This window comes from Eupeodes corollae, chromosome 1 (assembly GCF_945859685.1).
Source record: "Eupeodes corollae chromosome 1, idEupCoro1.1, whole genome shotgun sequence".
Lineage (NCBI taxonomy): Eukaryota > Metazoa > Arthropoda > Insecta > Diptera > Syrphidae > Eupeodes > Eupeodes corollae.
Genome location: NC_079147.1, coordinates 76,471,333 through 76,497,088, shown reverse-complemented (window position 1 = coordinate 76,497,088; position 25,756 = coordinate 76,471,333). Strand labels below are relative to the sequence as shown.

Genomic DNA, 25,756 nt, shown 5'->3' with positions numbered 1-25,756 from the left:
CAACCAATGGCGTTGACCAAAATGAATTTTCTATACAAAGTGGTTGTTTAATGCGAGGTTTGCGGGTCGTTATCCCAACTAAATTTCAAAACAAAATTCTTGAAGATTTACAATCATCACATTTTGGGGTAACCAGAATGAAAGAACTAGCACGTAGTTTCTGTTGGTGGCCAAAAATTGACCACCAAATTGAAGAGTTTGCAAAAAATTGTTCAACTTGTTGTAAATATCAAAATAACCCACCAAAAGTAGAAACCCATCATTGGTGTTATCCATCAAAACCTTTGGCCCGGGCCCATTTGGATTTTGCAGGTCCGATTTTGGGCGTTAATTTATTACTTTTTGTCGATGCGTTCTCCAAATGGCCTGAAGTACATATCTTAAAAAATATAACGACCGATACAACCATTCCAATTTTGAGAAAAATGTTCGCTACTTTTGGGCTACCAAAAGTTATTTGCACTGACAATGGCAGTCAATTCTCGAATATAAAATTTAAACAGTTTTGCGACTCGAATAATATCGTACACAAACGAATAGCACCATATCACGCTGCCACAAATGGTCAGGTAGAGCGTTATGTTCAAACGTTAAAAATCAAATTGCGTTGTCTTAAAAACAAAACCGAAGATTTAGAAGTTAAATTAAATAATATTTTGTTCCAATACCGAATTACACCGCACCCTGTTACAAAAAAGTCCCCATCTGAAGTATTATTTAATTATCCTGTTCGAAATAAATTTTCGTTATTATTGCCAGAGAAAAAAGATAATGTTCAAACATTCAATGAAGACATTAATAGTAGAAGTTTTTCAAAGGGAGAAAGAGTGGCTATTAGAAATTACATTGGCAAGGAAAAATGGAATTTTGGAGAAGTTAATGAAAAAACTGGTATATTGCATTATAATATTAAACTAGATAATGGTAAAGATGCGTTCCGGCACGTCGATCAAATCAAAAATGCAGGCAGCCAGGTCGTTGATGGTAATCCCCAGTTCCCGAGTGAAAGTTCGGAGGAGCACCAACAACTTCCGGTACCAGTAAATCAAGAAATTGATAAAGATATAAAGGAAAAACAATCAGACCCTGTTCCAAACGTTTCCGAAGACAAACTACCATTTATACCACGAAAAAGTAATAGAATTCGGAAACCTGTGGATAGGCTGACATATTATTAATGATTTGAAATAATCAAAATGAATCGTGAAATAATTTAATTAAGTATAATCATAAAGACTTATAAATTAGAACTAAGTTTTGCTGTTACTTGTATTTAAATTTGAAATTATCTCATTTAGATTTGTAAGTAAATTTTTAAATTTGTTGAATTATGATTTTGAAATATGTTCAGTTAAAATAATACCATTTGGATGTATAACGAAGAATTTGTTTCTCTTGAAGAGAGAAAATTGTTATAGCCTTAAAGATTATTAAAATGTGTTAGCTAATTGGTAGCACTTGTCTTTAGCAATAAAAGTGATGTACTTATTTAATATGACGCAATATCCTTCTTCTGGCTTAGACATCCAACGTGGTAATATCATTGCGAAACAAAAGCAACCATTTTAAAATACAATTGTAGACGTGTTTTTCTTTTCTTTCACACCACGAGAACAACAGTTATGAGATTTAGAGATTAGGCAGAACGCTCGAAAAGAAGATCAAAACAAGCAACATCTTGAACCAATAAATTGCTTGGCCGTACATTCAGGAACAAGTTGATGATATTGGTAAACGTGGTCAAACCTTCACAACTCATAAACGTACCTCACTATTTCATTGAGAGCAACAACTAGTTTCTTCGATAAGTGTGAAGCAAGTCTACAGTAAACTAATGCTTTATAATCAATGATAGGTTGTGGCAAAGATTTTATAAACCGCAGTTTAGTACCAAAAGAAGTCAAGGTAGACAAGAAATATAACTTAGGAAGACCGCCATAAACACGTCCAATAGAGAAATTGACTTGATTATTTGCTGAGAGGATCCAATTTAATTTGAAGCCTAGATTAGTGATAGACTTAAGAAATTCATGTAGAAAACATAATAAGAAGATAGGTGATAGGTAATTGACATCAAATTTGTTTTTAGAGATAGCAATAATCTGCGATTTGCTCGGATTAAATGTTAAAATGTTTAGGCCCTAGTTCATACAGGACTGTAGCGCCACCTTAAGTAAATGTTAAGACATTGCACAAGGACCAATTAGAGATTTTTGAAAGATCTTCAATAACTCTATAGATTAAGTCTTCCAACAATCTACAAATTTAGCCTTCCAACAAGTTAAATGGTCTGAAAAGGTGCAAATGCTGATGATGTTCATCGGCATAAAGACGTAAAATGACACAATGACAAATTTAGGGCAGGTTATTAAAGAACATCCAAAATGGAAAAAGGTATAAAATATAGTCTGGCGAAACACCAGAAAGGTGATTCATTAACTAACTTAGATTTAAATAAATAGTTTTTAATAGAAATTTGAAATGAAAAAATAATATTGTCCATTTTAGGAAGTTTTGTTTTGTACACCGAAACGTAATAAGATATGGTCTCTTTGAAATATATATCTTGACACAGGGACCATTCCACAGAGTTGGAAGCTCGCAACTTTATTGCCTTTACCTTAACCCAACAAACTAAATAACAAAATTAACCGTTACCGTCGAATATCACTGATCCCATGCAAGTCGAACATATTAGAAAAAATTGTTGCGAAAAGACTGCTTTGGTTTTTGGAATTCAAAAACATTATAAGCTCTAATCAAGGCGCCTTTAAAGCCAATAAAGTCTGTGAGGACACTCCTACACCTGGATTTTTATATTACAAAGGCTCTATCATTTTGAAACCGTGTCACAATTTTGTCTTTAGATTTCGAAAAGCCAAGGTAACATAATTTCAAAACACCCCCAGCTCGATCACTGTATTTACGAAGATCATGTTTACATCTTATGCAAACATAATAGCTTAGTTAAACAACAAAATCTTTTTGTTTAATGCACTTACGGATATTTTGACATGGTGTTACAACTCCGATGCCAAAATATCCGTAGACAAATGCAAAACCTTTCACGTTTGCCGTAAAACGTCTTGTAAACAAATCAATTTTAAATTTAATAGTATTAACATGCCAATTAACAGCCAATGTAAATAATTTTAGTATTTTAGGCATTATCTTTAGTGATATGGATATAACTTCAAAAAACATTGTATTGAACTTAAAAAAAACCTAGCTGCTAGGGCTAATTTAGTTAATTTTCTATCATGTAAGTAAAATTGACTACGAACAGCATGTACCAATCCTTATTCCATGATATCACAGCTGAACTAAGGTCAACTGACTGGAATATTGTATTCACCGACGGTTCCAAAGTCCAAGAAAGCACCTCCTTTGAATCAACGTACGAAAACGGCTCCCTAATATCGATAGGGGAATTGGATAATATCGCTTCCATTTTTACCGCAGAGGCGACAGCTATTTTACCAACAGCAAGGATAATAGCCAAACTTCCTGGCAAATTTGAGATTTGCTCTGACAGTAAGTCGGTGCTTCATGCAATTCAAAACCCCAATAATAAGACAAATATTATCAGTGAAATAAGAGACCAACTTATAAACTACTCAACAAGTTGAAACTTATGTGGATACCAGGCCATGTAGGAATTTTTTGTTACGAACATGCTGATAAAGCGGCTAATGATGCTCATCTTTCCCCAGTCAAATTGGTCAAATTGCTGACGAAACGTGACGTATTACGAGGAGTTCAACTACAACAACTATTCAAACTCATAGAAATTCATCAATCTCAATAAATCCAAACCGATCTACCCAATCACCACCTCGAAGCAGATGAATACCATTTTTGTCGGATTACGGTTGGGGCACACAACACTCAAAGACCAACACCTTTTACAAAAATAAAGTCCACCAACCTGCCCTTTTGTCCATTTTAGGAAGTTTTGTTTTGTCTACCGAAACATAGTAAGATATTATCTATTTGAAATATATAATGCTTCAGATAAATATCTGACAGTTTCTCTACTAACACAAAAAGTCCTAAGGCCTCAAAGTTGGGCATGTTTAACTCCTTAAATTTAAAATTTTTTAAAGAGATGATGCTTCTACTTTAACCTCTTTACCTTTTAGAGATATTCAATTAGTTTTTAAACAGTTGTCAACTCCCTGAAAAATGAAATAATGCTATTCAGAACTTAGACTCAACCTTTATAAAAAACGTTATATAAATACAAGAAAGTCTGAATAAAAGCCATAGCATTCAGTGTTTCGAAAAAAGAAAAACATAGTCGGTAACCAGTTGTGTTAAAATAAATTTTGGTATAAGAAGATCAATGCATCGTATTGAAATCATTTTAATGGTGGTGATTGATTTTTCAAAAGCTCAATTCTAATGTTATAAAATGACTCATAGTTCTATTGGCCCGTCTTTCAGCTAATCTTTACTTATGTAAAGAAACGCTTATTACCCGTCAAAACACAACTGGAAAGTTCATTCAATATAATCCATTTCTTGTCAACACAGCTGTCTCAAAAGTATCTTATTGGGGCCTTCTTATTTTCTGCATTTCCATGTAATGTGGTTATTTTTATGGAGATGATTTGAAAATGTTTATATCTAGAAGACTAGGTTTGTTAGAAGACTGTGTAACGCAAATAAATCAAATAATATTGAACCTAATCAAACCGTTTGAAATGGTATCGAGAAGAAGTTTGTGGTATACAATGCCTACATTAAAATTACATTATCCTTCTTGCAAACCTTGGCTTTATGTTAAGTAGTTAAAAGAGTTGTTTTGATGCGTTTTTAGGATATCCTGTTGATTTCTAATTTTAATTCTAGACTTTTGTTCAGATTCTGAATATAAGCGTAAAATAAACGTTGCTTTCTGTGCAAAGGCAAATAAACAATTATCTTAACAGATCTGCTTTTCGTTTAGAACAAACCGGTTTCACAGCCCTTATGAATGTGACGGGAGATAAAAGGCAAGCACGATAAGGTATGTTTCTTAATTTTGCTGGATTTCTCAAAATCCTTCCACACAATTGACCAATCAATTTTTAATTGGTTACTATCTTATATAAGTGAACGGATGTAGGCAGCCTTGCCGGTGAATTTTCGTCTTTTTTGAGGCTTTAAAAGATGTTCCTCAAGGATCGATATTCGTCCCAATTCGAAGACCAAAACTATAATTACTCCTTTTCTTGTGTTTGTTCGTGAAGTGTATTGTAACTGCGATTCCGAAAGTAACAGAAAACTTACAGTTGCCTTTAACTATAAGATATACTTATGGTCTTAAAGATATGACCAAATTTCTGCCTACGGTTCACGCCTATACAACATGGAGTTGTACATTTTAAATAATATCGAACACTCCTTTTTTCTTCAGAATTAAACAGACACATCAATCAGGGTATATGTGTTTTCGACTTCAAATTTCATAATTCTAACAGAATAAAAAAATTGATCATCACGCGAAATACCGGCCTAACATCAGAACGACAATTTTTTGTCAAAGCCTATCGAATCTTAACCAAATGATATAAGGAGACTTGCTAAAACTATCTACACAAATTAAAACTGTACTTTTCTTGGCTTTAATGCAATTTGCAACAAATAAGAACTATCATAGTTTTTAAAGCTCAAACTCACCTGTTTAATATCTCCCTGCAGTACTTCTAGACTCACAGCCACCTTCGAGTCGATTTTTCCCATATCCTTGTTTGCCATCAGCTTCTTCAAGGTCGTATCAAAGTTATCCTTCTCACACAAAATAAACGGCAAGTCAAGATTTCTCTTGAAATCATCTGGTTTGCCAATAATTGGCGTCAAATCTTTACAAGCTACTCCAAATGGACGCCGCATTTGTTCTATACTATATCCTAACGAGCCATTCGAACTTATCGATAGCTGTGAACTTTTCTTACTCGCCGAACTCAATCTCGTTCCAGATAAGCTTGATCTTTTTTCCTTGTCCTTTTCCTTATCTCGATCCTTATCCTTCATCTCCATTGAACCAATTCGAACAGCAAAACAAACCAAGTATAACATACTGATGTTAAGGTCATTTGTGCTTAGGTCTGTGAAGAGTACACGAATATTGTCGAATTGATCGATGTCACGTGCAATGCCCAATCGACCCCACCGAACAACATAGTTTTCTGTAATTGGCTTATGGGTTTCTCCATTATACAATGTGAACAGAAGATCTGAGTCCTCTTGGAATTTACAAACAAATGCATGGACCGTAAGCAGGACGTTGTGTGAATATTTGTTCATTGTACGTGACGTACGATGTTTTGCGAGGGGATTCTAAAAAAATAAAAATGATGAGTATACTCGTATTTATGTAATTTTAACAAAACAATCAAAAATATGATGTCAATCATAAAATAACATCATAAACATACATTCGCCCTTCGAATACGATCAACAGCATTTAAATGATGTTCATACAACTCAGTTGTACAAGTGGCATTTGTGTCGAGCATATTGCCGCCTTCGTCTCGCACAACCATATCCAATCCAAGCTGACTATTTCCTGTGTCTATTTGCGATGTGGCTAACAATTTAATTTGGCGCATTTCATCTGCTGGAAGATTGGCGGATATAAGAATCGCCCTAAGATGAATCAATTGGAACATTTTTAGTTTTATTGCAACAAAATCTGGATGGCAGTTCTATGGGGAAGATAAATTTAAAAAAAAAGAAAAACATTGATTAATTTGATCGAAATAATTCTAGAAATGGGAAAAAGTTTTAAGTGCATATTGATACTTACCAGATAGTAGTGTTTTAGTAAACGACCCCATTCTAATATCACTTTTGTTGTTTCTTCGACTATTTCTGAACGTTTTATATAATAGTCTCCCTTAATGAGAACCCATTCAACAGTTTGAATGTAAGCTTTTGGAAAGATTCCTCGTTTGTCTTTATTTCTGTTGGGGACAAAGAAAAAGAGAAGTTAAGTAAATTGTTGTTGGAAATTAATTCGTTTTTCAAGTTAAGTGTTTTCGTCATGAGAGCAAGTCTAGTTTAGAAAGACATGTCAGCGACTTCAGAAAACCACGTAGTGCAAATCGATTGAAGTCTTTGAGAGTGAGAGTTCTGATGGGGAGATTATACTTGAGTAGTGTATTCAAGGAGAGTTGTAACAAAGGGATATAGTTCGAAAAATCTTTAGACCAACGTTGGATGTCAAAAAGGGATGAGTAGGTCAAAATGGGCTCAAAAACTTAACTAAAAACAGACAGAATTAATGATAACATTGTGCAGACTGTAAGCTCAGGATTGAGTATGTGATCCCTAAGGTTATAGTTATGACTTGGCATTTAGCAACATTAAGTTCCAATAAATTTCAAATCGACACCCACAATCTTTTGATCGATTTCGAGGCATATGACATCATCTAAAGTGACGAACTGTATGAAGCTAAGCTTAATTTTGGCATCCGTGCGAAACTAGTCCATTTGTTCAGGATGACCATTGAGAATACGCACTGCTCTATAAAGATTGGAAACAACTTAATCGAACTTCTCGATGTCAAAAAGGCTTTAGGCAAGGTAATGCCTTGTCATGATATATTTTTTACGTTGTTCTTGAAGGAAAAGTGCACAGCTCCCACGTCAACACTAAGAGCACTGTCTTTCAAAAGTCTGTACAATTACTGGCTGAAAGCGGAAAGTGACCTCACCGAACTTGGATTGCGCAACAGGAGAAATCTAACCAGATACCGAGCTAGATGAAAAAGTTTATTGGGTGAGGCCCTAGTTTACACAGGACTGTTACGCTAGCGTAAGTAAGTAAGTAAGTTAGTTATTAATAAGTCAAGATCATATTGGAGTAAGATAGAATTAGATGGAGTAGAACTAATCTTTATTATTAACATATCATCAGCGTAAATAGAGTCACTTAATTTATCAATGACATTAATTACGTCGTTGATAGTTAAGATAAATAACAAAGGACCAAGGTGGCTCCCTTTTTGAACTCCTGAGTTTCGAAAAGTAGGATCGGAGATTAAGAACCTAAAAACCACTTTATATTGGAACTTCTCCAAGTAAGACCCGAGTCATGAAATAAACAACGGTGGAAAGTCAAGGGCTTTAGGTTAAGAATAAATAATTTGGTGACTGATTTTATCAGTCTGTGGTGATAACTTCCACTTAATTTCCTTTTTCTGATATATTTAGAGTTATAGATACCAACTCAGTAAGATTGTTTGTAGTTAATCTGCCTTTTAAGAAGCCATATCGTAGTCGTTGTGAAGAAAAAAGGTCTACAATTAGATTAGACGGAAGTTGTAGACAATGCTTTTGAAAAGCTAGGGAATTAAAGAAAGCGTGGCTATAGGTCTGTTATTAATAACATCATTTTTTTCTACTTTTTATGAACAGCAAAAACAAAGGAAGGTGGTCACATTCTAGTGGTGCCCGCTGGATAGCCGTTACCTTCTCAGGAAGTAGGAGAAAAAGACCAGATATCGCTCTGAAGAACCAGTTCTAAGGATCTCAGCCATGTACACTGTACAGGCCTCAGACGCCGGCCATGAAAGGAAATTTTAAAGTGTGATGAAAACACAAGTAATAGCCTCGGATAAACGGACTGATAAAGTTGACAAACAACAACCCAGAAGAAAAACGGACAACGATCTACGTATATGTACATTGTACATGGAATGCGCGTGCACTCAACAGGCCACGCAAAGCAGATCAGCTTGCCGATGCCCTCGGCGAAATCAAAGCTGATGTGACAGCCCTCGAGGAGATGCGATGGAATGGGCCACGCAGTAGGAAGATTAAAGGTTGTGATTTCTACTATAGGAGGTGTCTACTCGATAGGAGGAAGCGCTTATTTGGATGTGGTTTTGCTGTCAAAGGGAAACTAAGGCTAAGAGTTTTATGCTTTTGGGAGGTAAACGAAAGAGTGACGACAATCCGCATTAAGGCTAAATTTCACCACTTAAACCTTATCAGCGTGCATGCCCCGACGGAAGAGAAGGATGACAATACAAAAGAAGAATTCTATGAGCTCCTCGCCAAAACATATTAGCAAAATTGGTGAGGAAAATCTTTGGTAGGTCAATCGCAAGACATAGCCTACACGACATCACATCTGGAAACGGATTCAGGCTTATCGACTTCCTAGCCAAGAAAAACATGGTGTTGAGTAGCACCAGATTCCCTCGCCCAGATATCCACACTGGTACTTGGCGGTCCCCCGATGATCGAACATGCAACTAAATCGATCATATTGTTATTGACGGAAGACATTCCTCTAGCATACTTGGTGTTCGTACGTACAGATCAGCCAACAAAGATTCCGACCACTACCTAGTTGGTGCTAAACTGCGCGTACAAATATCCATGGAAGCTCTTAGGCTTGTTGTTCGCCTAAGAGCTTAAATGGATATTTACGGGGAAAAGATTCAACGTTGAAAGACTGCAGCAGGAGGATAACAACAAAGCCTTTTGCCGACCGAGTATCCCTAGAGCTTGCGAGAAACCTTACAACGGACAAGATGTACCCACAGACAAACTGGCAGGTAATCTAATCTAATCTTTGTCTCAGATAGCTCATCAAGTTCGTGAAAGAATGCTTTTCTAAAGTATTTCATTCTAGTGTTTGCCAAAGCAGGACATTTGCAGAGGAAATGGATTATAGTTTCACTTTCTCTTTGGTCACTACAGCTACGGCAAAAGGTGTTGTAAGAGATACCCAACTTCTCTGCATGAACTCCTATAGGCCAATGTCCGGTACAAACCGCAACAATTCTGGCTATGTCTTGCCTTGGCCTGTATAGAAGATCGTTTGTACGGGTTTTGTTATAGGTGGGTCATATCTTCCTAGATATAATGCAGTTGGGTAAATTGCTCCACCTTCGGTTTGATTCAGTTTGGTAGATAGAAAAGATTTTACCCTTCATATCACCAAGAGGAATGTTAACCATTTCCGCAAGTGAGCTATGAAGGGACGATCCTTGCCTAGCTAGCTTGTCAGCCCTTTCATTTCCCACGATACCACTATGGCCCGGAACCCAGATCAGGGTGACACCGAGGTTAATATTCAGGTTCGCAAGCTCATCGCGACATTGCTGGACCAATTTAGATGAGGATATGGCCGAGTTAATGGCTTTCACAGCTGCCTGACTGTCTGTAAAGATAGCCACATTTCGGTTTTGGTTTGGGCTTTGTTTAAGGATCTTACATGCCTCCCTTATTGCCAGCAGTTCAGCCTGAAAAACGCTAGCAAAGTCAGGAAGCCTAAAGGATTTGGCTACATTTAGGGACTCAGAAAACTCCGCACTCCATCTTTGAGCCGTCACTAAAGAGTGGTGTGCAACACCAACGCCAATACAAGTGGCACCATCTTTCAAAAATCCACACAATGAATATGCAGATGACATCGAGATTATGGGAAGAACCAAACGAACAGTGACGGGTGCCTTCTCTGAGGCGAAGAAAATGTGTCTTGACATTAACGAGGACAAAACGAAGTATTTACTGTAGTCAAATAGAATCGATTTACACCCTAGACTTGGTCAAAACATGACAATTGACAGGTTTAACTTCGAGATGGTAAACGAATTTGTTTATCTGGGCACTGCCTAAGCAAGCAATTTAGGAATAAGGCCCTATCGTGAAGTACCAAAGAGCACTGTACGAAACCTTAATCATGCCAATCTTGCTGTATGATGCAGAAGCATGGAACCTCTCCCATGCGGATGAAGGATCTCATGGTATCTTCGAGAGGAAGGTTCTGCGTAAGATCTATGGTCCGGTTTGTGTCGACAGGCAAAGTAACTTCTGGCGGAGAAGATATGATCACGAGCTATACGAGCTGTACAGTGACTTGCCGCTGGTCAAAAAACTGCGTGTACAACGCTTAAGGTGGCTAGGGCATGTCGAGCGAATGAACATCGAAGCTCCAGCCCATAAGGTATTCAACGCCAAGCTTCAGGGCACAAGATGCAAGATCACTCCGGTGGAGTGATCAAGTTGAGGACGACGCACGTCAACTTGGTATTCAAAACTGGAGGCAGCAAGCTAGAGATCGAGTAAGCTGGCGAAAGTTATTACTTGAGGAGCACAATGTGCTGTAGCGCCAACTAAAGTAAAGTAAATACAAAGGAAGCTTTCCAAAGCTTTAAGAACATGGCTTGAGAAATGGATAGACGAAACAGTTCTGAAAGAGGTTTACAGGTAGCACACCTGTAATAATATTGCAGGCAAACAATCCGGACAGAGGTTGCAATGAAGCCTACCCCACAGGTCTAACAAATTCTCCTACTTGTCAACCTATGAAACACCATTCTTCATTTTACCAACCTTAGCAGCATATGACGTTCAGCCACATGCTCATTCTTTAACCTTAACTCATTGCGAATGTAATTCTTGTCGTGAAAAATGCTTTTACAAATTAGCCGTTCGCATTCGGCTTAAAACTGTAGGTCCCCTCTATCCCTGATAACAGTATTCGCAAAAAGGTAAAATGTATGCGCCACCTAATTTATTTTTTAAACAATCCGGACCAGGGTAGAAATTTTAGTAGACTTAATTTTGTATCAACAATATTATCACTTATATCGATTTGAATAAGGTAGGTGCATGAACTACCTTTTTAATAACCAACAAATCTATGGTTAGGTTCTTAAAGATGATAAATGTACGATTGGCTGAAAAAGGTGTAGCAAGTGTAATAATTTAAGTTAAGAAAAATTTCATATAGAGTAATTTTAAAGTTGAGAGGAATCCAATGGATTCTTTTCATAGAATAAGGAGGAATTCAAACTAACAGAATGCGAACTGTTGACTAAATTATAACGTCCTAGAAAGTTACGACAGCATACAAAAATAATGTGCGAAACGCATTTGACTAAAAGTCACAACATATCTCCAATTGACTTATTCATAAATCTTCAATAGTTCGAAAGGTGACATTTTCCAACGAATATTAACCCCTATTAGATTCTCTTAATTATGCTTTTTTATTATTTCCAAGTCATGATTTTTTTTATATTTCAACGTCGATCTTGTAGGAATAACTCGCAATGGAAGCGCCATCAATGAACAACAACAAGAACAACCTTCATTTCCAATATCATCCGGTTTCTTTTTTTTCGAAATCAATTTGCTTCCGATTTAACGTCATATTTTAAATAGCGCAAACATAGTAAGAGTATGCCTATGTGTCAATCATCCATATGGCAACAGCTTGTCGAGTTAAAGATATCAAAAATTGCACAATCCTAACGATTGTTTAACAAATATTTATTCAAAGCAAAATCTCCACTCCCAAGAATGAACCAAAACGAAGAAATAAACAAACAAAAATTTGAAGAACCAAAACGTTCTGATGTCTTGTTATCTTTTTTTGTTGTTGTTTTTGTTATTTCTTCTTGCAACTTTATCGACTGACGGTCGCCTATTAAGTAAATACATTCCGGTCCAATTGGTTGTGCATACTTATTTATTTTTTTTTAAATCTTTTTAAGATTCTTAGAAAATATAGGTTTCCTTTCCATATGGAATCAAGTCTATCAGGATTTTTCTTTTTTTGGGTCAGGAATTGGGTTTCGTTGGCATTGTCTTAGACGCAGAAATATGAGCTATGGTTAAACTTTAAGGGCCGATGTTAAATCAGAACCACATCAAAACTTCAAGTTTTTTTCTGAATTTGATTTGACATTTGTCAATTTCAGACTAACTCAATATAAACTATTTAAAGAGACACAATCAAGGAACGGTTTAAACTTATTCAGGCTTATTATGAAAATGGACGTTCAAATCAAAATGCATATCGTGCAATTCGCGCATTACAATTTTTCTGACATTAAATCGTCCAAATGAGCGTTCAACCGGAAAAATCGTGCAAAAATTTGAGCAAGCCGAGTCTGTAGGAGATGTGAAATCACCAGTGCAGAAAACATTGATGCTGTTCACGATAGTGTGGCTTAAGAACCGTGCAGTTTAACTCGTCGTCGTGCTTAACAATTGCACCTCTTAAGCTCGTCATAGCTGGACACTATGCATAAAGGCTTGCATTTGATACGCTTATACAAGCCTCTAGAATTAAGGCATTTTGACCATTACAAGCGTCGTCAATTAGCAGAATTGTCGAATTTGGGTGATTGATAATCGAAGAGTGATTGTCGAAAAACCAATGCTCCCACAAAAGTCTGTTGGTATGGTTTATGGTCTGGCGGCATCGTCGCGTCGGGCCATATTTTGTTCAATATTAGGCCCGTCAGGTAGTTACTGTGAATGGTGTTCGTGTGTTGATAACGAACTATGTATGGACCGAATAGGAAAATGTGGATGTGGACGATATGTGGTTTTAGCAGGACGGTTTTACTTGCCACACAGCTATCGAAACAATGGCTCTTTTGCGCAACAAATTCATTGACCGTGTTATCTCACGTGGTGGTGATGCCAATTGGCCGCCAAGATCATGTGTTTCGACACCATCGGACTTCTTTTTTGGGGTTATTCGAAAGAAAATAAGCAAGCAACAATTCAAGAGGTAAAGGATGAGATTTGTTGGCACATTTTTTCAGTCATCTTGTACGCTATTAGATCCTTATTATGTGATTTAAATCGATCGAGTACTGTTATATTATCAGCTCGAAACTCCAGTTTTTTCTAGACATGATCTTATTTTTGTGACCCATGATTTTAATTCAAGTGTAAACCAAGTGATTTCTAGAATTTCTTGAAAATGATATAAACATGATACCATGGAATGACATTTTCCTAATGCCTTCACCAGATGACCAAGTCGAGTTTTTAAACACAAATCTTAGTATTTTATTTATTAATCACGTTCCATTGAAAACACAAACTAGGATTCGCGAAAATAAACAATGGTTTACTAGTATGGTTAAAGACCTAATAAATCGGCGTGATCTAGCATACCGACGCTGGAAACTTTTAAGTGTTAACGAGCTCAGTGAGTTGTACAAATCACTACGAAATAAAGTAGTTCAAGAGGTTAGACGTGCAAAATTACAATTCTACTCTAAGCGTCTAGATTTAAGGTCTGATGGTCATAAACTGTGGAACAACCTCCGCCAGCTAGGAATAGGTAAACAAAGAAATAATTTTCCAGCTGCAATGAATATAAATGAGCTAAACAGTAAATTTGCTTCTACACCTTTAGTAACTCCAAGAGATCATGTATCTCTCAATACCATACCACTAACTTCTACAGACACTTTGTTCAGATTTGATTGTGTGACCGTTTTAGACATAGTTGAAAGTTGCATAATGATGATGATTTGAATCCAATTTTCATTAAAGCTATTCTTCCACTGCTTCTACTCGCTTTATAATGATTTAGACCGATTTCAATACTTCCTTTTCTATCTAAAGTCTGTGAAAGGATAATGCGAAAACAATTAAGCAGCTTCATCAGTAGCAACAACCTTTTAGTCGATGTTCAATCTTGTTTCCGTTCACAACATAGCTGTATTACGGCACTAACTAAAATAACCGAAGACATAAGGACTGAACTCGATATTGACAAAGTAACTTTTTAGTCCTACTAGGCTTTTCAAAAGCATTCGACATGGGGAATCACTCGATTCTTCTGAATAAACTGCGTCACAAATTCAACATATCTTCAGAAGCTATTAAACTGCTTTCTTTCTTTTTGAAGGATAGAAAGCAAGCCGTTTTCTTAAATGGAAATCTCTCCGATTTTCTTCCGATTCAACAAGGAGTTCCCCAAGGATCAATTTTATCCCCTCTTTTATTTTCATTATATGTCAATGAAATCGGTTTCATTATTAATGAAGTATCAAAACATTTTTTATGCCGATGACATTCAAATTTACAAAAGCTGTCCTGTGGGTTTAATTGAAGACTGCGTTTTCACAATGAATCAAGAACTAGAAAAGAAATCTTACTGGGCGTCTTGCAATGGGTTGATTCTCAACGCAAGCAAATGCAAATGCCTGGTTATATCAAGAAAAGAATTAGATCTTATATACTTTCCCTCAATAATTTTAAACGAGAACCCATGAGAATTCGTAAATTCCAGTAAAAATTTAGTTGCAAACTTCAATAGAATTGACCTGGAATGATCACATCAACCAATTGATAGGTAAAACGTATGGAACGCTTAGAACGCTGTTGACCGCCCAAAACATCACTCCATTTAAAACCAGACTAATGCTAGCAAGGACCCTAGTTATACCTGTTCTCACTCATGGATGCGATTCTATGAGCAAAAATAAACTTAACATAGCCTTTAATAGTATCATTCGATACATCTTTGGATTAAGAAGGTACGACCATGTTTCACATTTAAAAGAGATTCTACTTAATATGCCTTTAAATGACTTCATGAAGCTTCGAACATTGATACTGTTTTATTAAATCTTGAAAACACGTTAATAGCCTATCTCTTTGAAAAAATCAGAATGTCAATATCGATTAAAATCTTCCTTTCTAACCAAAGCAACTAACTTAACTTAGCTTATCCTCTCTTCTTAACTCTAACTATCTTTTTCTCCTTTTTTTCTTCTTATTCTATTATTACTTTGTTTTCAAGTTTTTCGATAAATTTTGTTTTTCTTTTTTCTTCAATTTTATTTTAATTTAATTTTATATTATTTGCTTTTGTATTTTGAATTGTAAAGTTAAGTCATAGGCTCTCACAAATGTATAAGATATCTGTTATCTTACTGTGAAAGCTTTACAAATAAATAAACTGAAACTGATTTACAGCACAAAACCTCAACGTCAATGAAAAAAAAATTGGCCCATCGGACGGAGATGTGCCGCCTAGGTCGGGGTGGCCATTTGGCCGATATTTTGTTCCATACATAATTTATTAATTAATTTGAATTTTAATTTTTAAATTTAGATCAGCCCTTAAAATGTAACCTCCCTTTAAAAAAGAGGTTTATAAAAAGAAAGAATTGCAGGACCGGTTAATTTATGTTACTGCAAAAAAAACTGCAAATTATTGCAGCGATGAAAAAAAATCTAGAATAACTTTTGTTAACTGCTGTTTCTTACTTAATAAGACTTAATAAGAAATTGAGAGATAAAGCTCTATCGAAAAGTATCAAGGAGACGTTGAAGAAAACTTTTATCATTCGGATTCTGCTCTATGGTTCATGGACACTCTCACAGCGGATAAAAGCTCCTTTGATGACTTCCAGAAATGGGTGCCACAAAAGATATATGGTCCGGTTTATGTCAATATGCAAAATAACTTCTAGTGGAGAGGTTAAGACCACGAAGTTTACAACCAGTACAGTATTCGAAACTAAAAGAGAGAAAGATCAGATATCCTTAGCCAAGGTTAAACAATTTGAACTTAAACTTAAAGGCAACGCCTGCCACAGAAGCAATAGGTCAAGCTATCAAAAAAGGAATCCATTTAAACTGTTTTTGGGGGGTCATGTAGTAAGGATAATATTTTAATAGGACATCATATGCCTTTGTTATAAAAAGTGAGCCTCCGGTAATAATTAATTTTGGAACTACCAAAAAAAAATAAGTTTACTCATGCCAACACCGATCAAAAGAAGGAGTGTATATAGTATAGAGAAAATAATTTTACGAAATTATCTAAAGAACGATTTCAAAATTATTGGAGGTGCACTAGCTGACCCGACAAACTTTGTCTTGAAATAAACTTATTTCTAGTTCAAATGTTTGGTGTTGATTCTTCTGTTCTGCCACTCGGACTGAGAGAAAATTCTAAGAAATATAAGCTGGCCAAATGTTAAACTCGAAGAACAGTTAAGTGGACGATATTTTTGTACGTCCGTCTATATTTACACAATAGAAGCTCGTCAGTTTCGACATATAAGATCATACCACGTATAATTACAGTCTTCGTTGGGCCTTCCGCGATTAATGGATTTTTTCAAATGTCCTACTAAAAAAAATTAACTTGAAAGTTGATTTTGAATTTCGTTTCGTTCGTTTCACGATTTAATATTCCGAATTTGAAATCATTTTTAACTAAGTTATTGTAATGGGTACGTTTTGTCAAATTGAAAATTTTGACATTTCTTGACGTTTCAAGCACCCTAGAGTCGAAATAAAAAATTTTTAGAAAGATATCTGTGCGTGCGTGTGTTCGTCCCTTCGTACGTTCGCGACGGTTTTTTCGTTGTCCATAGCTCAAGAAGCACAAGAGATATCGACTTCAAATACATTTTGTTATACAGATAATAAGGCAGAAAGATGCAGAAAGGGCTCTCAAGAAAAATGAGTGGGTTTTTTACCATAGCAGTTTAAAAAAAAAGGTACAAATTTTGGTTAACCCTTAAATACGAACCAAAAACGCTAGAGACTTGCATTAAATTTAATAAAATATATTGTAACGTGCCAAACAAATACATTTTTTGAAAAAAAAAATCCAAGTAACGTTTTTTTTTTATAAATTAAATTAATAAAAAACTGAAAAAAAATTGTCATCTCCAAAATTGTATGAATACAAAATGATTTTAGCTCCAAAACAATTTTGTGCTAAGAAAAATAACGTTTTTAACACCCGGTAAGATTTTGGGAAAAATCGAATGGACAGTTTAAAAAAAAAATATAAAACCCTCAAAGTTGGTAAAAATTGATTTTCGGCTCAAATATCTTTTCAAAAATTTGAGATTATGGCTTCCAACTAATTTTATCTTATAAGAAATATTATTTTCAATATTCTGAACAATTTTGAGAAAAATCGAATTAACAGTTTTTTTTTACAAAAAATAAAAACCTAAAAAAAACGTAAAAATTTACTTTCGACTCAAATAGATTTTTAAAAATAAAAAATATTGTCTTCAAACTTTTTTTATTTCACAGAAAATATTGTTATCGATATTCAGTAGTTTTTTTTTATAAAAATCCAACAGTCCGTTTTTCATAAAAAAAATAGTACGCAAATTCGTAAAAATATATAAAATGCTACTAAAATTGGTAAAAATTTGTTTTTAAACTATTTCCATATATGAAAAATATTGGCGGTAATTCTAAAATGTTTAAGAATAATTCAACTACCAACTTTTTCAACCCAACCCTACAAACTTTTAAGCAAGACAAATTGACAGACGGGATGGGAAGTTTTGAGTGTGGGTCGCACCCGAGCCTTTTTTATCTAATGTAGAAAATTCGATGCCTGTTGTCTATGGATTGACAGTTGAGAATGTCAGATTATGTTCTGTTAAACTTGGAAATTTATCATGAATCGTTTAACCTTAGAACAACGCTTTCAAATTGTGAAAATTTACTTGGAAAAAAATAAATGTGTTAAAATTCAAGGGCTTAGTGATGATGCTAGGTTCAATTGAAAGATAAATTCAAAAAAACAAAATTGCAGTATATAAATCGAAGACAATCCTTAAGCTATTCACAAATCACCATAAGTTACGATTTAAAAGTTGCTGGTGACATCATCGAACCCTTTTTTGCAAAATTATGAAGACACTGCTTCGCTGGTATTAGCACAACTGCTTGATCACAACCTTCTTAAAAGCTACTAGACCTTTCTGTGAATCATCTCACCCAAGCCTTTAATAAATCAATGAGAACTTCATGTCCTGTAACCATTTTAAAGAACTAGAACCATTCAGAAAGAGCTGTCGCAAACTCTTCAATAGATCTAAGTACACTAGATCTCCTTCTGACTGGGACTTATACAAACAAGCTTTAAAGCAATAAAAAAAAGAATGAAGGAAGAGTAAGAGGTCTTCTTAGAGAAACTTTTGTGGTAAAATAGAAAATACTTCAGAAGCCTCAAGACTCAGGAAAATTTTTCAAAAAGTCCAACAATACCCAGTGCTTTAAAGACAGAAGTAGGCATGTGGACTATCACAGATGACGAATCTCTTAATCTGTTATTAGACACCCACTTTCCAGGTAGTTTTAACATACTAAACGACTTAAAATCAGAGTCTTAAGCTTCTACAAGCGATTTAGTTGATCTAATAACGCGGGAGAAACTGCAATGGGCCATAGACAGCTTTGATCCATATAAATCTCTAGGACCAGACGGAATCATTCCGGCCGATCTACAAAAATGCTCAGACATGATCATTCCACCATTGGAAATCATTCTGACAAGCTATGTAAGGTTCAGATATATTCCCAAAGCTTGGAGAATGGCAAAAGTAGTCTTCATTCCTAAAGCAGGGAAGCCCTCCCACGTTTACCCTAAAGATATACGACCAATCAGCCTATCATCCTTCCTTCTTAAAACCTTGGAAAGATTGATTGAAATTTACATCATACATAACTTAAAACCATGTCTCATTTCCACAGCTCAACATGCTTACTCTAAGGGAAAATCAGTAGAATCAGCACTTGACTCGCTGGTATGTATTATTGAATATTCCCTCGAATACAAATAATATAACCTAGTAGCGTTCCTAGATATTGAAGGAGCTTTCAACAACGTCAGTTACCAGGCGATCACAACAGCAATGGATAAGCTGAAATTAGAGAAGTCACTCATAGATCTTATAAGTCTCATGCTCAAAAGCAGGACAATAATTTCTAACATGAGAAGTTTTACTACCACCAGATCGGTGGATCGAGGTATTCCCCCAAGGTGGGGTTCTTTCTCCTCTTTTATAGAACATGGTAGTAAACAACCTACTAACATCATTGGAAGCAGAGGGTTTCGGGGTGATTACCTATGCTGACAACGTTGCAATATCTGTATCTGGGAAGCACCCCCAAGTTCCCTCGGAACTCCTACAAAATGCCTTAAATAGGCTAACAAAATGGGCTAAGCAATGAAGCTTGGAAGTCAATCCACATAAAACAGAATTAATACTCTTTTCGTGAAGATATAAAATTCCTCAGATTAGCCCAAGATTAGAGGAATACCATTAAGCTTTTCTGACCAAGCTAAATATTTGGGCCTCATTTTAGACAAAAAACTAAATTGGAAGGCAAATATTAATGAAAGAGTAAAAAAGGCTACTGTAGCGCTTTTTACTTGTAAAAAGGCCATAGGATCGAAATGGGGCTTCTCCCAAAAATAACGCACTGGCTATACACTTCGGTAAAGAGACCGATACGCATTTATGGTAAATCTAAATAAGCTCATCAAAGTCCATAGGTCAGGTATGGACATCACAGGAGCACTTCGCACAACACCAACCGCAGCACTGGAACTGCTTTTAAATCTAACACCTCTTGACATCTTCTCCAAAATGGTGGCAGCCCACTCATGTGTGAGGCTTAGAGCCACCTCTCAATGGATCAGTAACAATACTGGACATACTACTATTCTAGACAGTTTCAGGTCTATTCCAGATGGCTTAGACTATACCACCCCAAAAATGGTATTCGGTAAAAGCTTTCATGTGTCCATCCCTTCAAGATCCTCTTGGGAAGAAGAGAGACCCCTGGCAGACGATGCGGTACACTTCTATACTGACATGACGGTTCAAAGACCGATCACGGAGTTGGAAGTGGTAACTTTTCGGAACAACTGAATCTCAGTCTATCCTATAGACTTCCCAATCAATGAAGTGTATTCCAGGCCGAAGTAATGGCGATTAAAGAAGCGCTATCCTGGCTCAGACAAAACGTTATATCTTGTAAGGATATACGAATCTTCTCAGACAGCCAAGCCGCTCTTAAATCTCTCGCGTCTGTCTCCACAAACTCTCAAACAGTCCACGATTGTCAATCATCTCTGAATGAGATGACGGAACAGTTTAACATTAACCTCATTTGGGTGCCGGGCCACAGAGACATTCCGGGAAATTGCAAAGCCGATGAGCTCGCCAAAACGGAACACTTCTGCCTAATGTTAGACAAAAACATAACATAGGAACACCACTTGCTACATGCAAATATCTTCTTAAACAATATGATCTAGAATCAACAAATGCTAGATGGTCACAGAGTCAAGCAAATACGGCCAAGCAGAGACTTAAAACGGTCAAAAGGCTTGATATCCCTGAGCAGACAAAGTATAAGCTATACAATTGGAGTAAAAACAGGACACTGCCTCATAGGAAGACATTCTCTGAGGCTAGGGGTCTACACAAATGACTTCTGCAGAAGCTGCATGAACGAGGAGGAAGAGGAAACAGTCCAACACCTTCTATGTACATTTCCAGCACTTTCCATTAGAAGGAATACATTTTTCGGTAATCCCTTCTTCGCTAATACCAGTTCATCACTCTCCCATGAGTAACCTCATTAGTGGTATCAAAATGGACCCTTGAGGTCTAGGTGCGTCAATGACATCTGGACAGCCACTCCAACCTAACCTAACCTGCCTCGCTGAAACGTGAGAGCTATAAAGCTTTTACAAAACACATATAGATAAGTTGGGATGCATATTACTTGGTAGTATTTGAAAATTATTTTACGATGTTAATCAATTCACTTTAAGATAAAAGTAAATTACGTGTATGTGAAAGTAAACGAACATTTTACTATGATGCCTTGGTCAAAAGTGTAGTAAAACACATAAGTTTGAATAAATTTTTAAGATGAATTAAATTTTTAAAAGCGCCATCGAAATAAAATAACCAAGCGAACCGGACTGTTATGATATGATGCGTTATCAAAATGTTGTTCTTTATCTTATTTGCATATTAACCTCGACAGAGAAAACAAAATTTAATTGACCCAATCATTGAGACTGATTTCTCAATAAATTCTATCACAATCGAAGTTTTATTAGTTCAAGCGTCAATTTTCTCACGAAGTGTAAAAACAAAAATAAACACCAACTCACGTATGTTATCTAATAAAATAAATTTACTTACTTCGTATTATATCCGTAATACCATTGGGCAAGTTCTTTGAGGATCACAACGGAATCGCCAACATCCAGTGTCAATCTGTGAGGCTTATCGTCTTCTTCGAAATTGTCTTTAGCTACGGAAGAAGAGGAAATAGAAATACAAATTTTAAAAATTTTAAAAATTATTTCAATTTATTTGCATAATTTATTTTATGTAGGTAGGTTTTTGAGAAAAGGTGCACTGATAACGATTAGAGAGAGGAGCAACCTACTTAGCTAGCTTCTACGGCGTTATCCAAACAAGTCTCCAAAGTGACTATGACAAGCTACTAGACAAAACTACAATGTTTATATTTGCTTCATTTGGCATTCAATATTAATTTTGTGTTTTTTTTTTTTGCGGGATTTAAAGGGGGAAGCTTAATGGCAAATAGAACAAGCATTTCAAAACACGCAGCTACAGATAGGTATACAAGATATACAAATAGATAGACATTGGACCAGAACCAATACCCCAGCTGGGTTTTGGTTTGGTTTGTCGTTGGCTGTTTGTCGTCCTCTGATGTCGTTCTCGTGGTTTGTCGTTTGTGATTTTGTTTTTTTTTTTGAGTCGTTATCGAGTTACTTCCTACAGATGTGGAACACTGCATTTATAATCAACACACTGCGTTGGGGAATACTTCATCAACATTACACAAGACTCGACGACTCGACGACTCGACGACTACCCTCAGATCGAAAACGAAAAAGCCAGATCCCAGAGAGTACGTTTTATGATATGAGGTTAATTGTTTTTAATGTCAGATACACGCAGTTTATGCGAGACAAGTACGAGTATTGAAAGAGTTGAGTTAAGCTTGGTTTTTTGTTTTATTGTTGTTGTTTTTAGTTGTATTTAATTGATGTTATGCTCTGATGTCGCGTAGTGTAAATGAATGAATAAAAATCTTGAAAATGGGTTTAATTATGGAATTCTATCTAAATACACAGACATTCTGGAATTGATGTTTTATTTTTGTCAACCCCTTAAGCTTCGCTGCTTGAGAGGAGACTGACAATCAGAAAGTATAGTCTTTTTTTTTAATTATAGGAAGATCCCAATTTTAATAGGTTGATATTGGAAAGAGACAATTAATCGAAGTTATGACATAAGAATTAACATTTCGTAACTACGTTGGAATCATTTTTGGTAATTTTCATTTTTAGTTTACAAAAAAGATTGAATGATTGATTTAATTCAGCTACACTACAACAAAAAATTGCACGTACAGCAGTTGAAAATAAATGGGGTTCCCTTACACTATGAACTTCCTACCACAAATATGAGCTTATTGACTTTATTTGATAAAATTATAATGTATTATAGGAAATGCAACAAAATGTTCGAGCTTTGCCCCATGGTTTTTTTTTTACTGTTGGTAGAATTTTGCCAGGAATGTCAAAAAATTGCACGCATCTTAATATCCACAAGGAAACATGGAAATCTCCTGATCAATCAACCGTCAACCAGATTGACCACATTGCGATCGACGCACGACACTTCTCCAGTATCCAGGATATCCGAACATTCCGAGAGGCTAACATTGACTCGGACCACTACCTCGTTGTAGCCAAGGTACGGCTACGGATATCCCGATCCAAGCCAAAACAAGGAAATACTGTGAGAAGATTCGACGTTAGACGGCTACAATCGCAAGAGACTGCCATGTCCTTTTCCGATCGAGTCTCTAATAACCTCTTAAGGCGTCCTATGCTGCCTGCATTAAGCATTGAAAACCAGTGCCAACATTGCCTTGCAGCCATCAGAGATGGCGCCTCTGAAGTGCACGATCACCACAGCGAAACCCCTGGTTTGACGAGCAGAAGAGGAGAGAGAAACACCGGCTTCTTAGACGGAAAAAAAGAGAGCATGAGAAGCGCGCGATCGAGGAGATAGAGGGATGTCACAACAGGAATGAGGTTCGTAAATTTTACCAAAAGGTAAAAAAAACCTCCCAAGGGTACCAGCCACGAACCGAAGCCTGTAAAGACGATCAAGGGAACATTGTAGTAGAACCACAGTCGATGCTGAGAATATGGAAAGATCACTTCTCCAAATTATATAACGACGATGACGAACCGAATTCTGCTGTAAGGGAGATAGAACCACTCAACCTCGGCGACGCAGATCAACAATTCCGCCTACCCGACCTTGACGAAGTGAAGATAGCTATATCTTAACTTAAGTCAAACAAAGCTGCTGGAGCTCACAGCATCGCTGCCGAACTATTTAAAGCAGCAGGAGATGACTTGGTACGGAGCATGCACCAACTCATCAGCAAAATATGGTCGGAAGAAAGCATGCCCGATGAGTGGAATCCCAGCATAGTGTGCCCGGTACACAAGAAAGGAGATCCTCTAAATTGCGCTAGCTACAGAGGCATCAGTCTCCTTAACATTGCGTATCAGATCTTCTCTGCCGTATTATGTGAACGTCTGAAGCCATTCGTCAACAACCTGATTGGTCCTTATCAGTGTGGCTTCAGACCAGGAAAGTCCACCATCGACCAAATATTCACACTACGGCAGATCTTGGAAAAAACCCAGGAGCTTCAAATCGATACCCACCATCTCTTTATCGATTTTAAAGCCGCGTATGACAGCATCTATAGGGAAGAACTCTACCGAGCAATGTCTAGTTTTGGCATCCCTGTCAAACTTATCCGTTTGTGCAGAATGACGATGGAGAATGCACGCTGCTCTATCAAGGTCGGAAAAGATCTTACCGATGCATTTGATGTCAACAAAGGTTTTAGACAAGGCGATACACTGTCATGCGACTTCTTCAACATCGTTCTGGAAAGAATTGTGCAAAACTCAACTGTCAACACTAGAGGCACAATCTCCCAAAGGTACATCCAATTACTCGGATACGCAAATTATATTGACATAATTGGAAGATCAAAGCGTGATGTCAGTGGAGCGTTTTGGAGCATTGCGACGGAAGCGAAGAAGATGGGTTTAGTGGTCAATGAAGGCAAGACCAAGTATATGCTGTCATCAAAAAAGGACATTGAACAACTATGTACGTCTTTCACAAAACGCCACCATGGACAGCTATAACTTTGAGGTAGTTAAGGACTTTGTCTACCTAGGCACCGCTATTAATACAGACAAAGACACCAGCGCTGAAATCAAACAAGAATAACTCTTGCAAATCGCTGCTTCTTTGGACTCAGAAGGCAATTGAGAAGTCTTCTCTCGAGCATCTAAAATCACCATCTATAAGACACTCATCATCCCGATTCTCATTTATGGTGCTGAGGCCTGGACCCTGTCAAAGAAAGATGAGAGCGTCTTAGGATGCTTCGAGAGAAAAATTCTTCAGGTGATTTTTGGTCCCGTACGCATAGATGGAGAATGGAGGAGAAGATATAACGACGAACTGTACGGGCTGTACAGCGACACTGACCTAGTTAGCAGAATTAAAGTCCAACGGTTTAGATGGCTAGGTCATGTAGAGCGGATGGACATCAACGCTCCAGCCCGGAAAGTCTTTGAATCCAATCCCAAGGGACGGCGCAGTAGAGGAAGACCGCGACTCAGGTGGCGCACCTAGGTGGGAGAGGACCTCAACCAACTTGGCGTGTGAAACTGGAGACAGCTAGCTAGGGACCGAGCTGGCTGAAGACGCATGTTGGTTGAGGCCCAGGTCCGCCCTGGACTGTAGCGCCACCTTAAGTAAGTATTCGTCCTTAACTCTATTATAACTCTGATATTTGGGCTGGAGTTCCAATAACGTACTTGAGCCTTCTGGATAGAATTGAAAAAACAGCTCTAAAAATAATAGGGGATCATTCTCTTACCGAGACATTTGCTTCTCTTGAACACCGCCGCAAGGTCTCATGACTGTCATTGTTTTATAGTTATTTTTGTAAACAAAGCTCTAGCGAAAGAGCTTGTTGCATTCCTGCCCTTAAACAATGCAACCTTATTACCATTACTGCTGCTAGGAATGCCCATCAATTTACCCTTGATCTAA

At 36.7% G+C, this 25,756-nt stretch overlaps 1 protein-coding gene across 3 annotated transcripts in view; it reads right to left on the bottom strand.

The window, feature by feature from the left end:
• The window catches only part of LOC129953694 (dedicator of cytokinesis protein 1), a 91,068-nt gene that overhangs the window by 35,415 nt on the left and 29,897 nt on the right, over positions 1 to 25,756 (bottom strand). For all 3 annotated transcript variants that reach the window (XM_056067034.1, XM_056067032.1, XM_056067033.1), the window contains exons 2-5: positions 21,758 to 21,869; positions 6,794 to 6,950; positions 6,423 to 6,692; positions 5,665 to 6,324 (exon numbers count right to left, since the gene is read on the bottom strand). In XM_056067034.1, the coding sequence (XP_055923009.1) occupies positions 5,665 to 6,324; positions 6,423 to 6,692; positions 6,794 to 6,950; positions 21,758 to 21,869 (1,199 nt within the window). The remainder of the gene's footprint in view (positions 1 to 5,664; positions 6,325 to 6,422; positions 6,693 to 6,793; positions 6,951 to 21,757; positions 21,870 to 25,756) is intronic.